The sequence below is a fragment of the Penaeus japonicus genome, unplaced genomic scaffold, assembly GCF_977035675.1.
Source record: "Penaeus japonicus unplaced genomic scaffold, GWHDUDI00000001_assembly GWHDUDI00000011, whole genome shotgun sequence".
In the NCBI taxonomy this organism is placed as follows: Eukaryota; Metazoa; Arthropoda; class Malacostraca; order Decapoda; family Penaeidae; genus Penaeus; species Penaeus japonicus.
In genome coordinates this window covers 32,867,659-32,885,158 of record NW_028234413.1, presented here as the reverse complement: position 1 = coordinate 32,885,158, position 17,500 = coordinate 32,867,659, and the positions used below count along the sequence as shown (strand labels likewise).

The window sequence follows — 17,500 nt, the reverse complement described above, 5'->3', positions numbered from 1 at the left end:
CTTTCTCTCTCTTTCTCTCTCCTCTCTCCTTCTCTCTCTTTCTCTCTCTTTCTCTCTTTCTCTTTCTCTCTCTCTCTTTCTTCTCTCTCTTCTCTCTCTCTCTCTCTCTCTCTCTCTTTCTCTTCTCTTTCTCTCTCTCCTCTCGCTTCTCTCTTCTCTCTCTTCTCTCTCTTCTCTCTCTTCTCTCTCCCTCCCTCTCTCTCTCTCTTCTCTCCTCTCTCTCTCTCTCTCTCTCTCTTCCTCTCCTCTCTCTCCCTCTCTCTCCTCTCCCTCTCTCTCCTCCTCCTTCTCCTCTCTCTCTCTCTCCTCTTCCTCTCTCCTCTTTCCTCCTCTCTCCTTTCCTCTCCTTCTCCTTCCTCTCTTTCCCTCCTTCCTCTTCTCTCCTTCCTCCCTTCCTCCTTCCCTCCTTCCCTCCTCCCCTCCTCCCCTCCTTCCCTCCTTCCCTCCTTCCCTCCATCCCTCCTTCCCTCCTTCCCTCCTTCCCCCTTCCCCTCTTCCCCCCTTCCTCCCTCCTTCCTCCATTCCTCCCTTCCTCCCTCCTTCCTCCCTCCTTACCCCCTCCTTCCCTCACTTCTCTCTCCCTCCTTCCCTCCTCCCTCCTCCCTCCTTCTCTCCTTCCCTCCTTCCCTCCTTAATCCTCTCTCCTTCCCTCCTTCCATCTTCCTTCCCTCCTTCCTCCCTCACTCCTCCCTCCCTCCCTCGTCGTCTTTCCCCTCGTCCGGCCGACGCCAAATAGCAGTACGGGCACCACGGCCATATACAGCAATGCCTCGGGTCTCGCTGTATGTTGTCCATATTTGTACTTATCGCATCTGTTTCCCTTGTATATTTTTTTCTTCTTTGTTTGGATGCGCCCGACCACCTGTTTGAAGAACAATTGGATTTGCCTTTGGCTCGAGATGTGATCAGCTGTTGTGTAACACGTGGGGTAGAAACCCGGCAAGTTGCAAGAAATGGGAAGAGTTGCAGTGAAAATACACGTGATGTTTGGTTTGTCATGTGTCGCTTACATTTTTTTTTCTTTTTTCATCTTGCTTAACTTGGTGCAGGGTGTACAGTGCATGACGTGGAGGAGAGAAGTTGTCTTTTCATGTTTTTTATTATCTTGTAATATTTTCTTAGTGTTCTTTTTGCTTTTTTACTCACATATAACAGAAATTATTTTTTCACTATCATTATACCAATTGCAGGAGTTAATGCTATGTTCATAATTATTAATTTTACTTATTGACTCATCATTAGCTTCATCAGTATCATCATTATTATCATCGTTATTATCATCATTAGCTTCATCAGTATCATCATTATTATCATCGTTATTATCATCATTGTTATCATCATTATCATCATTATTATCATCATTATCACATTATCATCAGTATCATTATATCATTATCAGTATCATCATTATCATTATAATTTGAATTATCATCATAATTATTACCATCATCATTATTTTTTTTTTTATACAATTAATTATTGATATTGATAGTGATTATCATTGCTTTGATTATTATTATCATGATGCCAATAATGATTGTTATCATTATGTTTATTGTTATTACAATGTTATTATCTTTATAGCATTATCATCATCATCAGTTTGAATATATTTATGATGAATGTGATATTAGTAATGTTTTTATTATTGTGATTATATTCACAATGATTTTGATAATGGTGATTATTATTGATCCTTTATATGATTTTATCAATGTTTTACAAGTAATTGCATTTTTCCTGTTAATGATAAATGTTATTAATGTTTTTTTCTTTGGTTATATTCATCTCTATCGATTATATTCATCTCTATCGAAAGCTATCAATTGGCAAATTTACTAAAGCTTTTCCTGGCCCTAACAGTTCGGCATACGACAGAGACCGAATGTCGCCCTATAGATCAGATCACCGTGGCCATTCCACGGCCAGCAATGGTTATTCATCAGGTGAGTTTTGGGGCTGGAGGTGGGGAAGGGCTTGGAAGTAAATATTATGTTGGAAAATATATCTATTTCGTCACTTTAGGTAACTTTATTGCCTGTGTGTTTTAATCAAAAGTATTAGGAAACAGTCTAGTCACAAAGTTGTTCAGGAATGTATTTTATGTTTTTTTTTATTAGTGGATAAAGGCCTTCATATATGAAATGTTGGATGAGATTAGAGAGGGGCTATACATGGGATGATGTTGGTGACATCAAGAGAATCTTGTGACAGGGTTTAGTATCGTCCAACTAACAGTAAAACTTTACTTGATATATCATCTTCATTCATATACTTGGAGTTAAGTGTACATATTGAATAAACTTACTCATTGCAGATAATGGATCCGTTGGGAGTGCTGAGGATGGACCGACCTATGTCCTGGAGCACCTGGCCACCTTCAGAGTGTCTCCAGAGTCAGACCTCGTGTATCCTGCAGACGGGATGCGACGTCTTCTACACATGGAGAAAACCTCAGGAATCTGGACCCAAAAGATGATGTTACGGTTAGACAAGAAATGGGTTTGCATACAGTCACATGAAAATGGGGTGAGTTTTTGATAAGTATAACTTTTCCTCCATTTGTTAGAGTATGCATACTTTGTAGAGGATATTTAAAAACTGTTCACTATATATAAAGTCTGTTTGTATACTTTATGTATGATATTTCTAAAGTTTTAGTGTAGATAAAGTCTTATGTTATATGAATGATTATAATAGATGGAGATAGGTACAATATAGATGCCTTGAAATATGATATTATCTGCCATTTTTTTCAATACAGAATATTTAAAAGGCAAACAAAAAGAAAAAAGGTTATGATGGTTATGATCTAGGATAGAATGTGGATATAAATTAATTTATTTAATCCTGCTGGATGAAGTTTCACATCTTATGGAGTTTTTTCATTCGCTTATAAGATAGCCACAGATATACCTGTGTTAGTGTTGATGATTATTTGAAATAGGATATTTATTGGACGTGTTTCATTCAGCCAATCATCACCAACCAGTCCTGTGTATCTTTCCTTTCATAAAAAAATGATATAGAATAGAATGTCAGTGTCCATAGTTGAACTGCCATGTTTTTTAAAATTGTCATAAACACTGTATTATCTAATTTTTGTGTAACAATGACCATTTATTTAAGACTTGACCACCAAAATAACAATCCAGTATGTGATTAGGAAATTGGGTGTTCCTCTGACCTTTTGTTTTGTGCGCATTTGATGATGATAAGATAACACACTAAGGGTACCATAAAGAAAACATCATGGCATAAGATACTCTGTGAACAATAGCAAGAGTATTTTCAAAATCACTAGAAATTGACTGTCCTTACAAATATCATGATAGGACAATTTCTCATTCCCATTGCTAGTATACATAAGTAAATATGTTTATGTGATTTTTTTTTTCTTGAGAAATACATTCTAGATGTATCTTATCTTCAAGGAATGATAAAAGATAAAGTTGAAATGTTCTGAGAATTATGATATTAATTCTGCCTCACATCACGTAAAGTCAGTGAATATGAGCTACTTTGGTTGTCTTAGATGATAGATGAAAATTGGAAGTTGCCTTTATGTTCAATTTCACATTTACATCATCAACTCTTGAGAATGGAAAATAACTGTTGTATTTATATTACACTTTTATCAGTTCCTATAGAGTCCATACCATATAATTGATAAGATAACAGAAATATCATTCTGTAAAGAAATTTAATCCAGATTATGAGGTACCAGGAAATACTTCTTCTATGACTTAAAGATAAGATTTAGAAAGTTGTTATGACTGATTAAATGTTTTGTCCTAACATACTACTAAATAAGTCTACTTTGTGAGCATAGAAAGGAATATCCCAACAAAGAGACAGAATGGGCTTGGAGTTTAGGATGATAATTATAACTTTTACTTTAATGTTATTATTACTGTATGTGTATGTTGATTTATTTACTTATTTATTATTGTAGACAGTAGGTATCACCTGTATTACAATCCCTTTGATGCATTTTTAACAATTGTGAGATAATTAATTTTGTTTATAGGTAAGGTTTTATCTCTGTGGGTCCAACTGACAGATAACAGATGATGTGGGTATCTCTCCCATACTCATTAAATTATTTTGTTATAAGGTAGCATTGGCTGCTATGAATAAAGAGTGCTTTCTATGTACAGGATAGTTATATGAATCCATTATACCTCTAGTTAACAGTTAAACAGTCACACAATCAGTACTATTCTTTCTTAATTATATTATTTCATACGTTTGTTTGCAATGTTTATCTTTGCATTTTCTTATCATTTGTATCTATGATATCATTCTGTGATGTCATTCCTGGAAATAAACTCATGGCCTTGCATTGCTTCTTTCTCTTGTAGGACACTGTGGAAAAATTCCCAATGGAGTTAATAAGGGAGCCAACAGCGTTTACAAGCGAAGACCCCAAAGAGCTGTACAACAACATTTTCATCTTCATTGTGGCAGAAGATCCTAAGCGTAACTACCAGAACCCAACAGAAATGCATATTTTCCAGGTATGGGAAAGTATTCTCAGGACAAGTAGTGTTAATGACAAACTCTTATCTCAGTTAATGGGAATGAAGAGAAATTTTCAAGGCCTCATAGAGGAATTTAGTATAAGAATATAGTTTCTTTTAACCCTTCTGCTATGGTAGTTTTTGTGGGGTTGAATTGCTTCTGTACTGCATTTTTCCTTTGTTGGAACTACAAGTTATTTAGTACATATTATACCAAATGCTAATTTGAATCACTGGTAATATATCATATTTAGACTCGTATTTCGTCTATAGTTTTAGAGAAAACGTGTGCCCTGTATCAGAAAGGTTAAGCCCCTTTACCCTCTTCCTCTGTCATCCTGTTTCATTAAGTATGGGTTTACTCTGTGAGCAATAAGACCAAAATTATCATGGAACTTCCCAGGGAATTCCAAGGGCCAGAGATCCTGAGAACCCTGATATCCAAGGAAGTTCATAGGATCTCTTTGGCTCTCATAATCTCTGGTGATCTGACATGAAGTTCCAGATAAAATCAGGCTGTTTGGTGAATTGACACATGAATTGAATTACTGTTTGAAAGTTATCATCCTAGAGTAGAGTTCCTTCAGGTGTAGATTTTTATTTATATTCACAAACCAACACCCATTAAAACTTTGCAGAGTATAGTAAACTTGCTGAACATTCAGATTATTTTCACAGCAATGGTGTGGTATATATTTTTAATTGCTTGATTAATATTTCAGTACTGGCACTTTTGCAGTAAAATTCAATAGTCAAATGCCATGTTGTGAACCCTGAAAATATTTGAGATAAATCAGGATGTTCCCTTGTTAAAGTATGTTTGATGATACAACTAGAATTTCAGCCTGGATATAAGCTTTCTTTCTTATTATTTTGTTTTATTTATCTATGTGCAGTTTTTGCCTCATCTTTCTGTTGCCTTGGTTATATTCTCTTAGAGATCATCTTTTCTACATATAGAAATTTATTGAGTTTTGATTATGCAGCTTTTCATTTAATTTCTAGTAAGGTTAATGAAAATAACTTTTACTTATAAAATGCTTTGTAGTCTATCCTTTCAAATTTTATTATTAACCCACACAGGACGGGTGTGGCACATGTGTGTACCGCGCATTACAAAAAGGCCCAGTGGCCGGCACAGGTAGTATTTGCATCTGTCAAAATTGATTTAGGGCTAAATAATTCGAAAGCCCCCGGCATTTGGTGGCTAGAAAACCCCAGGAAAATGACGGGAATGGGTTAAGTGGGAATTTGTATGAGTGCTATTGTAGTATGTGAATTAGAGATACAAATTATTTGTGAAATGTGTTCAGTATTATGATGTATGATTATTTCTAAACAAAATTTTATTTGCTAGATTGTTTTTGAAGGGAAGGCTGTGCTAAAACAGATACTAAGTGTTTCACAGATATAGCATCCAGATATCACTTTAGTGATCTAAAGTTATCTTTATATGAACTATAACTGCTGGGACTGTTACCATTATAAGCCATAAAATAACATCAAACTTGGTTATATGTTAATGCTGTATGACTTTCATTTCATTTTATAGCAAAACAAATGGCAAGTCTAACTCCAACATATAGAATCATTAACTATATGTTCATTTGTCACATAAGAATTGCTTGTCTTAGAGAAACAATGTCAAATGTTTAATGGAAAACCGATTAAACAGAAAGATGTACAAACTAATCACTTGATCACTTTAACAACTATTATAAGTTAATCAGTTTGAAGTTAAACCATTTCATAATATACTGCTGACCTGACCTCTGCTTTCATGTTTGCAAAAGACATAATGGCTAATATAGAGTACTGGTTCCAAGGTTACTATTATGAAAATAAAGACATAAAGCATTTTGTGTTTGGTTAGATATTGAATGTGTGTTCTTCATATTCATTACGTTGGCATTATATTCATTACGTTGGCATTATATTCTGTCATGTATCCATGAAATATTTATTTTTTTGATGTTCTTACACACTGAAATCTTCCATGGAGTAATGTTTGGAAAGAATAAGTATATGGTGTAATATAATGCATGCTTGGATAGATTATTCATGCACATCAATAAGAATATAGGGAGTTAGACAAGAAGAAATTTATCAAAAAGATTCAGCCTAGTGGCAAAGTTTCTCAAATGTTGCAGTCAGTTCTTTTGGATGAATCTTTCAAGAAATTTCTTACTAAATGTATGTGTGTATGTGTGTGTATGTGCCTTTTTCAATGTCTGTCTTTGTCTACTTCTGTGTCTGTACCTGTATTTGTCTGTTTCTGTGCCTGTCTTTGTCTGTCTCTGTGTATTTCTTTGTCCATTTCTCTGTACGATTTTGTATGTTTGTGTATCTTTGCCTTCATCTGTTTCTGTATCTGTTCTTGTGTGGACCTGTCTCTGTGTTTAATGGAAACACTCTTGGATTTAATTTTAAGCTTATCTTAGATTCACATTCACAGGCAGTGTTTTCTGACATTTATTTTATTTTATTTGAATAGAACAATCAAAATAATGACCCTCTGATTTCTCTCACAGTGCTTACGAATTAGCGCCAAAGATGTGGTGGAAGACATGAAGCTATTTATGTCTGGCAAAGGAGTACCTGGCCGAGGGCGAGCAGCCAGAGCCGGGCGTGGAGAGCACATCCCACCTCCCCCTCAGGAGCCAGCGCCTGAACCTCCTCTGGGAATGAACGGATATCGAGCAGACTTCTGTAAGTACACTATTATGGTTTCATAGTGAGGAGAAAGATTCACACTGTGTGGGTATTCTATCTTGAGGTATCATCTGAAAAGAAAGATGTGGGGATACTACTCCATCACATCATGGATACTTTTAGATGGATGTGCATTATTTACATGTAAGCCTTCTTGCGTCCCATTTCATATTGTATATCTATTGCTGAAATGATGTACAGGACAAATGAAAAGGTTTGGGAGTGAAAAAGTTCCGTTTACTAGATGGATACGGCAAAGGACTTTGTGAAGAAAATGTTATTGGGGAGTTAGTTGTAAGCATCTGTGTTTTTATTGTTTAGTGAAATAATAAAGCCAGTTGTCTGATGATGGACATGTGGATGGATTGATGAAGCTATTCGTGTGTTAGAAGAGTTAGAAAAATGAGCCATAGTTTGCCTACTATTAGACAAGACGAGATTTGTTATATGTTTTTTTTTTTAATAGTTGAGAAGGGTAAAGAAAAGATATATGCATGGAACAAAAACAGCCGAAATCCATTACAATTTTTTTTTTTCCACACTTGTGAAGATATTCTGTCATTTCCTAAGCCTTCTTTTATTCATTTATTATTATTATTTTTTACTATGCATGCTGTCAGCTCCCTCTTTTCCTCCCAACCTCCCTCTCTGATCATCTTCCTTTCCTCCCTTCCCCTCTCTCCTCCTCTCCCCTTTCCTCCTCCTCTCTGTCCCTCTCCCTCTCCCTCTCACCTTTCCTCCTCCTCTCCCCTTTCCTCCCCTCTCTCTGTCCCTCTTCCTCTTCTTCTCCCTCTCCCTCTCCCTCTCCCTCTCCCTCTCCCTCTCCCTCCCCCTCTCTCCCTCTCCCTCCTCCCTCTCTCTCTCTCCCCTCTCTCTCTCCTCCTCTTCCTCCCTCTCCTTTCCCTCTCCCCCTCCCCCTCTCCCTCCCTCTCCTCTCCCTCTCTCCTCTCCCCCCTCCCCCCTCCTCTCTCTCTCCCCCTCCCTCTCCTCTCCTCTCCTCTCCCTCTCTTTCCCCCCCTCTCTCTATCCCTTTCCCTCTCCCTCTCCCTCTCCTCTCCCTCTTCCTCTTCCTCTCCTCTCCCTCTCCCTCTCCCTCTTCCTCTCCCTCTCCCTCTCCCTCTCCCTCTCCCTCTCCCTCTCCCTCTCCCTTTCCCTCTCTCTCTCCCTGACTCTGTTTTCTCTCTCCTTCCCTCTCCATCTCTCCCTCACCCCCGCCCCTTACCCTCTCCCTCTCCCTCTTCCTCTTCCTCTTCCTCTTCCTCCTCTCCCTTTCCCTCTCCCTTACCCTCTCCCTTTCCCTTACCCTCTCCCTTTCCCTCTCTCTCTCCCTAACTCTGTTTTCCCTGTCCATCTCTCCCTCACCTCCGCTCCTTACCCCTTCCCTCTCCCTCTCCCTTTCCCTCTCCCTTTCCCTCTCCCTCTCCATTCCCCTTTCCCTCTCCCTCTCCATTCCCCATTCCTCTCTCTCTCCCTCTCCCTCTCCCTCTCCCTCTCCATTCCCCTTACCCTCTCCCTCTCCCTCTCCATTCCCCTTTCCCTCTCCCTCTCCTTCACCCTCACCCTCACCCTCACCCTTACCCACACCCTTACCCTTACCCTTACCCTCACCCTCACCCTCACCCTCACCCTCACCCTCACCCTCACCCTTACCCTCACCCTTACCCTCACCCTCACCCTCACCCTCACCCTCACCCTCACCCTCACCCTCACCCTCACCCTGTTTTCCCTCTCCCTCCCTCTTTCGGATTTTCTCTCATTCCATCATACTATCACACCCGACATACGCCTGACCGCGATATTCACCACGCAATTTGATCACGCGCGACTGATGGTGGTTTGTTCACACATCGATCAAGGGAGGAGGAGAGAGAGATAAAAACAAAAAGATGGAGAGAGGGAGAGAAAAGGGGATAGAGAGAAAAAGGGAGGTAGAAATATGATAATGAGAGAAGGAGAAAGAAATGGATGAGTGGAAATGAGAAAGAGAAAGAGAAAGAAAGAGAGAGAAAGAGAAAGAAAGAGAAAGAAAGAGAAAGAAAGAGGGAGAGAGAGAGAGAGAGAGAGAGAGAGAGAGAGAGAGAGATAGAGATAGAGATAGAGAGATAGAGATAGAGATAGAGATAGAGATAGAGATAGAGATAGAGATAGAGATAGAGAGATAGAGATAGAGATAGAGATAGAGATAGAGATAGAGATAGAGATAGAGATAGAGATAGAGAGAGAGAGAGAGAGAGAGAGAGAGAGAGAAAAAAAAAATGAATGAATGAATGATAGAAAAATCATCCACATGGTAATGGCGGCTCCAGGCACGAGGGTGACGTTACAGGTTGTGAACTCGCCGCTTTCGGAGGAACGCGATCACTTTGCACTTTCTTGGGAAAAGCAAAGCTCTTGCGGTCGGGGACTGGGTTAACGTCTTCGCGCGCCTCGTCTTGCCGTTCTTGCTTGGAAAATTAACCCTTTTTATGACGGTGATTCTTATGATTACTTGTGCTGGTTACGGTAAGGGTGATTAGTTATAACTATGTTAGTGATGATAAAAGTGATATTGATGAGGATAATTATGATAATAGGGATAATGGCAGTGATGGTGACCATTATAAAAGCAATGTTAACAGTAATAATGATGACAATAGTAATTATGATAATAATTATGATAATAATGATAATGATAATAGCAATAGTAATTGTAATAATTATAGTAATGTCGATAATGATAATAATCATCATCATTATTATGATAATGATGATTGTAATGATCGTGGTGATAATAATAATGATAATGATGATGATGATTAAGATTATTATTTTGATTGTTATCATCAACCTCATTATCATCATAATCACAATCATTAATATTATGGCCATGCTCTTTATTATGATTGTTACTTTTGTTGTTATTACCATTATCCTTGTTTTTTCTTATAATTATTGTCGTTTTTGTTATGTTACTACCATGATAATGCCGCTTAATCTTCTTATCAATAGCATTTATATTATTGCTAGTTAATAGCTTTTGTATTGCACAATGTATATCATTTATAACTTAATTCTTGTGTAAACTTTCGCTCGTACATTCGAGCACGTGTGTTAGTGAGAAGCTCTGATTGGAATTTTAATACGGAAATTTGCTAACGCCAAACAGCAGTGGGTGTGGCTCGTGGCCGCGCGCTGGCAAAAATCCGTCACGCGCACCTCAGCCAGTCGAATTTCCGACTGGCACGTCCATTGCTTGAGACATGCGCGACGAAGCGATGCGAAAGGCAGGCTGTGGTCCTTCCTGGTTTTGATTCATTCACACGCAGGCACAGGCACAGGCACAGGCACACCCCACGTGCGCTCGTGAGTGAATGGGCGGCGGAAATGTGAATGGCGGGCGTTGTGATGCCGCCTCCTGCCTTTGCCTGTTTTGGCTCCGTGACTTTGGCTCTGGATCTCATTCGCTTTTGTTGGATTTGCTTTTAATTTCTTTCTCTCTTATTCTTCCTTTTTCTGTTACTTTCTCTCTTCCTTTTCTTTCCCCCTTTTTTCTTTTCTCTTTTCTCTCTTCTCTCTTCTCTCTTCTCTGTCTTCTCTCTTCTCTCTTCTCTCTTCTCTCTTCTCTCTCTTCTCTCTCTTCTCTCTCTTCTCTCTCTTCTCTCTCTTCTCTCTCTTCTCTCTCTCTCTCTCTCTCTCTCTCTCTCTCTCTCTCTCTCTCTCTCTCTCTCTCTCTCTCTCTCTCTCTCTCTCTCTCTTCTCTCCTCTCTCTCTCTCTCTCTCTCTCTCTCTTCTCTCTCTCTCTCTCTCTCTCTCTCCCCTCTCTCTCTCTCTCTCTCCCTTCTCTCTCTCTCTCTCTCCCTTCTCTCTCTCTCTCTCTCCCTTCTCTCTCTCTCTCTCTCTCCCTTCTCTCTCTCTCTTTCTCCTCTCTCACTCTCTTTCTTTTCCCCTCTCTCTCTCTCTCTCTCTCTCTCTCCCCTCTCTCTCTCTCTCCTCTCTCTCTCTCTCTCTCCCCCCTCCCCCTCTCCCTCTCTCCTCCCTCTCCCTCTCTCCCCCCCTCTCCCCCCTCTCCCTCCCCCTCTCTCCCCCTCCTCTCCCTCCCCCCCCTCTCCCCTCTCTCTCTCTCCCCCTCTCTCTCTCCCTCCCTCTCCCTCCCTCCCTCCCTCCCTCCCTCTCTCCCTCCCTCCCTCCCCTCCTCCCCCCCCCCCCCCCCTCTCCCCTCCCTCTCTCTCCCTCTCCCCCCCCCCCCCTCTCTCTCTCTCTCTCTCTCCTCTCTCTCTCTCTCTCTCTCCTCTCTCTCTCTCTCTCTCTCCTCTCTCTCTCTCTCCCTCCCTCTCCCTCCCTCTCCCTCTCCCTCTCTCCCCCTCTCCCTCTCCCCCCCTCCTCCCTCTCCCCCTCTCTCCTCTCTCTCCCCTCTCCCCTCCCTCCCTCTCCCTCCCTTCCCCCCTCCCCTCTCTCTCTCTCTCTCTCTCTCTCTCTCTCTCTCTCTCCCTCTCTCTCTCTCTCTCTCTCTCTCTCTCTCTCTCTCTCTCTCTCTCTCTCTCTCTCTCTCTCTCTCTCTCTCTCTCTCTCTCTCTCGCTCTTGCTCTCTCGCTCTCTCGCTCTCTCTCTTTTTTTCTCATTAAAACAGACCTTGTCACGAATGAGAACTCAGTCTCTCTATCTCTGTCTCTCTCCCTGTCTCTTTTCTTTTCTTTCTTTTCTCTTTCTTCTTTCTTCCTTTCCTTCATTTTCTTTCCTTGGTCGCGAATTAATACTTTGAGTCTATAGACAGTGCATATTGATCAACGTTATCTATTTACTGAATAGAGAATAGTGACCTAGCCGTTTGCCTCTTGACGTAATGTGCAAAATTGCGTTTCAACTCCTCTTAAGTGTTTATCCCTGTTTTGGGTTATGTGGAACTGTGATTTCGACGGGGAGCAGCCGTCTTTAAAGAGGTATTTTTTTTTTTTTGTTATAATTGTATATTGTTGGTTATATTATAAAGGAGCAGCCGTCTTTAAGCCGATTTTTTTTGTTATATAATGTATTGTGTACTGTTATATTTAAGAAAGAGAGTATGTGTTATATCTATCCATACATCCATATATATTGTGTGTTCATCCATGTGTGTGTTTGAATTCTTGCTTGAGTGGATTTATCTACCGTCGTGTCTTTTTTTTTCCCTCTGCTTGCATTTCTATGAGTTCGGTCTCCCCCCCCTTTCTTCCTCTCTCCCTCCCCCCCTTTCTCGCGGTCTGTCGCCCATTGTCGGTAGTCATCGCGCTGGAATTCGGCCAAGAGGGAGTCTGTCTGTCGGCCGACCCTGATTCTTACCGGAAAAATGACGTGACTGAACGAGCGAGCGAACCGAGTAACGAACGCATGCACGATTCGGACACACGCAAACTCCCTGGCGCGCGCACATAAAAGAAAGCTGGGGGGATGGGTGGGGGAGGGGGTGCTATGGGGTGGGGGATGGGGAGGACGGTGTTTTTTCCATCGCTTTAGGTGCTTCCTGGTTGATGCCTTTTTTCATTTGAATTTGTGATTCGCATTTGATATCATGCTTATGAAAGAAGGGAGTGATTTATAGTTTAATTGAGAGAGAACAAGGAGAGAAAGTCAGTATATGTGCGCACCAGCAACTAGATCATGGCTCTCATTCTCTTGAAATAAAAAAAAATCTACAGATAGAAGAAAATTTGATAAAAAAAAAAATAGCCACGCCAAAACAAACTATAGATAATGGATTACGTGATTATGAAGTAATAATAGATATAATAATGATAAAAATAATAATACGAAAAATAGATATTGAAATTTGAAAAAAAAAAAAAAAATCGACAAGATCAGATCCAAGTTTCTCCCTCCGTCAAACTAACGGGAAACAGGTGTAACGGCGCGCAGGTGCAAAGATTATCCGTCGTAGATTGCGGGTGCGGGCGGACGTACGCTCGCTCTCGGGACGGACAGGTGCGCGGCCGGATGCCTCGAGCGGACGAAACGCAGGCAGGAAGTCGGAGGGGGGGGGGGTTGTTCTTTGGCGACGTTGAGAGGACCTGTATTTGTTTAGGGGGGAGTCCTCCTACTTCTCTCCTCTCCCTTACCGTTCTCCCTCACCTCTCCCCTTCCCCTTGCCCTCATTCCCCCTCTCATCTCACCTCTTCATCACCTCTCATTCCTCTCTCACCTCCACCTTTCACCTCCCCCTCTCGCTTCCCTCTCCCGCCTCCCTCTCTCGCCTCCCTCTCTCGCCTCCCTCTCTCGCCTCCCTCTCTCGCCTCTCCCTCTCGCCTCTCCCTCTCGCCTCTCCCTCCCGCCTCCCCCTCTCGCCTCTCCCTCTCCCTCTCCCTCTCCCTCTCCCTCTCCCTCTCCCTCTCCCTCTCCCTCTCCCTCTCCCTCTCCCTCTCCCTCTCCCCTCTCCCTCTCACGCCCCCCTCTCACTTCCCTCTCCTCTTCCAGTAGTGGAAGTGATATGGACAGGAGGTGAAGAAGTACAATGAATAGATGGAAAATAATTGACAGAAGAATGAACAAAAAGGCAGAGGCAAAGAAGTAAAGAAGTAAATCGAACAGAGGATAAAGGGGGTGGGGGAGGCGAAGAAGCAGATAAGGTGAGGTAGGGGGTAGGGAGAAGGGGGGAGAGGGAAGGGTAGGTGATTTGGTGGGAAGTGAAGAGTGAAGGAAGGAAGGAAGGGAGGGAGGGAGGGAGGGAGGGAGGGAGAGGGAAGGGGGAAAGGGGGAGGGAGGGAGGGAGGGAGGAAGAGGGAAGGGGGAAGGGGGGAGGAAGGAAGGAAGGAAGGGAGGGGAGGAGTAGGAAGAGGAGGAGGAAGAGGGCGTTAGGGCGTGGAGGCTTGTGGCATCCAGTGTATTCCGGGCTCCAGGACAGTTCACAGCCAGCGAGCGAGCCGAGTGAACGCGAGGGGCCTGTGTGTCTGTGTGTATCTTGCCGGCATTGTGAACCGCGGTGTCAGTGTGTCTGTCTGTCCGTCTGTCTTCTGTGTCTTTTGTGGCCGGCGTTGAAGGTTGAATTTTATGTTCTTGTTTTTTTTTTAGTGTGTGTTATGAGGCGTTTGATTTCGATATTTCTCTCCGAGCGAATCATTTTGGAAGAGAAAGAGAAGAAAAGACACAAACAAACTGTATATTTAGGGGATAAGTGTGATGTTTCTTCAACTTGTGTAGAAAACGGAGGAAAGACCAAAGGAAAGGTTGAAGTCAAACACTAAGAAGAAGAAAGAAAAGTGATGAAGAGGTGATGTGCTGTTTACTCAGAGGATGTGGATGAAGGATGGGGGGAGGGGGTTGTAACCTTGGCCTTGGAGAGGTGCTAGGGGGGAGGGGGGGGGGCGTTGCAGTGGAGGAGGACGTTGCAAGGGAGGAGGAGGATCAGGGAAGAGGGTATGGGGTTACAGGGGAGGAGGAGGAGGGGAGGAAGGGTATTGGATTGCAATGGAGGAGGAGGAGGAGGAGGAGGAGGCGGGGTAGGGTGTGAGGTTGCAATGGAGGAGGAGGTGGAGTGTGGGAAGATGGGAGCTGCAAGGATATGAGTGAGGAGGAAGAAAGAGGGAGATAGAAGAGGAGGAAAAAGAAAAGGAGAAGAAGAAGAAGAGAGAGGAGGAGGAGGAGGAGGAGGAGGAGGAGGAGGAGGAGGAGGAGGAGGAGGAGGAGGATGGGGGGGAGCAGGGGGGGAGAGAGAGAGAGATAAGGGGTACCGAGTGGCGTCCAGATTCGCCCGCGGTGTCTCTTGATATGGAGGTTATTAGTCCCGGGCATTTAAACCCGGCGCGTTGTTGTTACTACGTGGTGTTGTTCCCGCGTTTTTATTTTTGTTTTGTTTTTGCATATTTTGTCCTCTTCTTTTGTTGATCTTTATTTCGTTCTCCGTCTCTTTTGCTTCCTTTATCTTCCCTGTTTGTCCGAATTATCCGCTTTTTCTCTTTCCCTTTCCCTACCCTAATTATTAAAAAACTTTTATTGATAACGGACAAAAGTACCAAACAAAACAAGATATTGAAGATAAAGTGAAATAAAAGAAAATAATGAAACGATAAAATACTGTTAGATCAATAGTTGAATAAAGAACGGCCATTGACTCGCATTGCATCGAAGGAGGACGACGCGCCGGACTCTTGGAGGCTGGACTAGAAATATTCTTCCCTCCCCCCCTTCCTCCTCCTCCTCCTCCTCCTCCTTCCCCCTTAGGTGCTGCTGACCGCTCATCCTGCTGCTGGGCGACGCTACACCTCCTGCTTCTGCTCGGTCAGGGTTAGGAGTAGAAGAAGGAGGAGGCAGAGGAAGAGGAAGAGGAAGAGGAAGAGGAGAAGGAAGAGGAGAAGGGAGAGGAAGAGAAAGAAGAAGAAAGGGGGGGGGGGTGAATTTGCGCAATCAGTACGGATGCCTTCGCAGCGTAGCGAGAGGGCCGTCGGATGTGGTAGATATATAAAGATAATTATAAAGTAGCAGATTAATTGTTCGTAATAAAGTAGATTCTAACAGTTATAATGATAATAGTAAAAATGATAATGATAATGATCAATCATAATTATAACCATGAAGTACATGTCACAAGAGGCGGATAAGCTAAAAAAAAAAACATATCTGAAGAGTCAAGGACCACGAGCCACTGACGGACATTCCAAGCATCGATCGGTGGCGATAGCAGCGAGTGGTCGGAAGATAGTGATGAGTGGTAGGAAATATGCATTGCATCTTTAACGGTACACATGGTAGATAGTGATGCGTAGAGGGCAGGCAGGCAACGGCAGTCTCGGTATTACTGTTGACTCTGTTGCAGCTGCTTCTCTACCGTTGCGATGTTCGTGTGAGATCTGAACGGAGAAGACCCTCTGTCGTCTCCTTCCCCCCCCCTCTCCTCCTTCCTCCTTGCCTCTCCTCCCTCCCTCCCTCCCTCCCTCCCTCCCTCCCTCCCTCCCTCCCTCCCTCCCTCCCTCCCTCCCTCTCTCCCTCTCTCCCTCTCTCTCCCTCCCTCCCTCCCTCCCTCCCTCCCTCCATTTATCCGTACATCCATACATCCATACATTTAGACATCCATACATCCATTTATCCGTTCAGTCTCCGATGTTGAGTTACTACGACCTCCTTAAGTTAATACAAGCATATTAGTGATAGTTTTCATTATTAATTTCATTCATTGAAGTAGGTGTCGATTGAATCATTGAATCAAACGGACGCAATTTTATGACGGAGCCTTTACGAGCAGCGAATGGTGTCTCAAGCGTGGGAGAAGCGCGGCGTCGTAGTCTCTGCTCCTTCTTGGTCCTCCTTCTTCTCCTTCTTTTTCTTCTTCTTCTTCTTCTTCTCCTTCTCCTTCTCCTTCTTCTCCTTCTCCTTCTCCTTCTCCTTCTCCTTCTCTTTCTCTTTCTCTTTCTCTTTCTCTTTCTCCTTCTCCTTCTCCTTCTCCTTCTCCTTCTCCTTCTCCTTCTCCTTCTCTTTCTCTTTCTCTTCCTTTCTCCCCTTCTCTTTCTCTTCTCTTTCTCTTCTCCTTCTCCTCTCTTTCCTCTTTCTCCTTCTCCTTCTCCTTCTCCTTCTCCTTTCCTCCTTCTCCTTCTCCTTCTCCTTCCTTCTCTTCTCTCTTCTCCTTCTCCTTCTCTCTTCTCTCTTCTCTTTCTCTTTCTCTTTCCTTCTTTTCTCTTTCTCTTTCTCTTCTCCTCTCTTCTCCTCTTCCTTCCTCTTCCCTCCTTTCCTCTCCTTCTCTCCTCCTTCTCCTTCTCCTTCCTCCTTCTCCTCCTTCTCCTTCTCCTTCTCCTCCTTCTCCTCCTCCTCTCCTCCTTCTCCTCTCCTCCTCCTCCTCCTCCTCTCTTCCTCCTCCTCTCCTCCTCCTCCTCTCCTCTCCTCCTCCTCCTCCTCCTCCTCCTCCTCCTCCTCCTCCTCCTCCTCCTCCTCCTCCCCCTCCTCCCCCCATCCTCCCCCTCCCTCCCCCTCCCCCTCCTCCCCTCCTCCTCTTGAGCTTCTACGCCGGATGTTTGTTGTGGTGTGGCGGCGAGATGATGGGATTGTGGGGTGTAAGAGAGGGTTGAGGGAGGTGGGTGGGTGGGTGGGTGGGTGGGTGGGTGGATTTTGGTTGGTTGGTTGGTTGAGAGAGGTGAAGGGGAGGGTAGGTAGGGAGGTAGAGGGGAACGAGGATGGGTTGGTTGGTTGGTTGAGGGAGGTGAAGGGAAGGGGAGGGAGGTAGGGAGGTAGAGGGGAGGGTAGAGAGGTGAAGGGGAGGGGGTGGAGGGGAGGGAGGGAGGTGGTGGGTGGGTGGTTATTAGTGTGTGTGAGAAGGAGAGGGATTAGGTGTG

General features: G+C 43.2%; 1 protein-coding gene across 13 annotated transcripts in view; it reads left to right on the top strand.

Moving 5' to 3' along the window:
* Nucleotides 1-17,500, top strand: part of LOC122246714 (epidermal growth factor receptor kinase substrate 8) — a 113,149-nt gene that overhangs the window by 46,217 nt on the left and 49,432 nt on the right. For all 13 annotated transcript variants that reach the window (XM_086541908.1, XM_086541910.1, XM_043005453.2 and 10 more), the window contains 4 exons: nucleotides 1,864-1,946; nucleotides 2,318-2,529; nucleotides 4,365-4,520; nucleotides 7,055-7,232. In XM_086541908.1, the coding sequence (XP_086398034.1) occupies nucleotides 1,864-1,946; nucleotides 2,318-2,529; nucleotides 4,365-4,520; nucleotides 7,055-7,232 (629 nt within the window). The remainder of the gene's footprint in view (nucleotides 1-1,863; nucleotides 1,947-2,317; nucleotides 2,530-4,364; nucleotides 4,521-7,054; nucleotides 7,233-17,500) is intronic.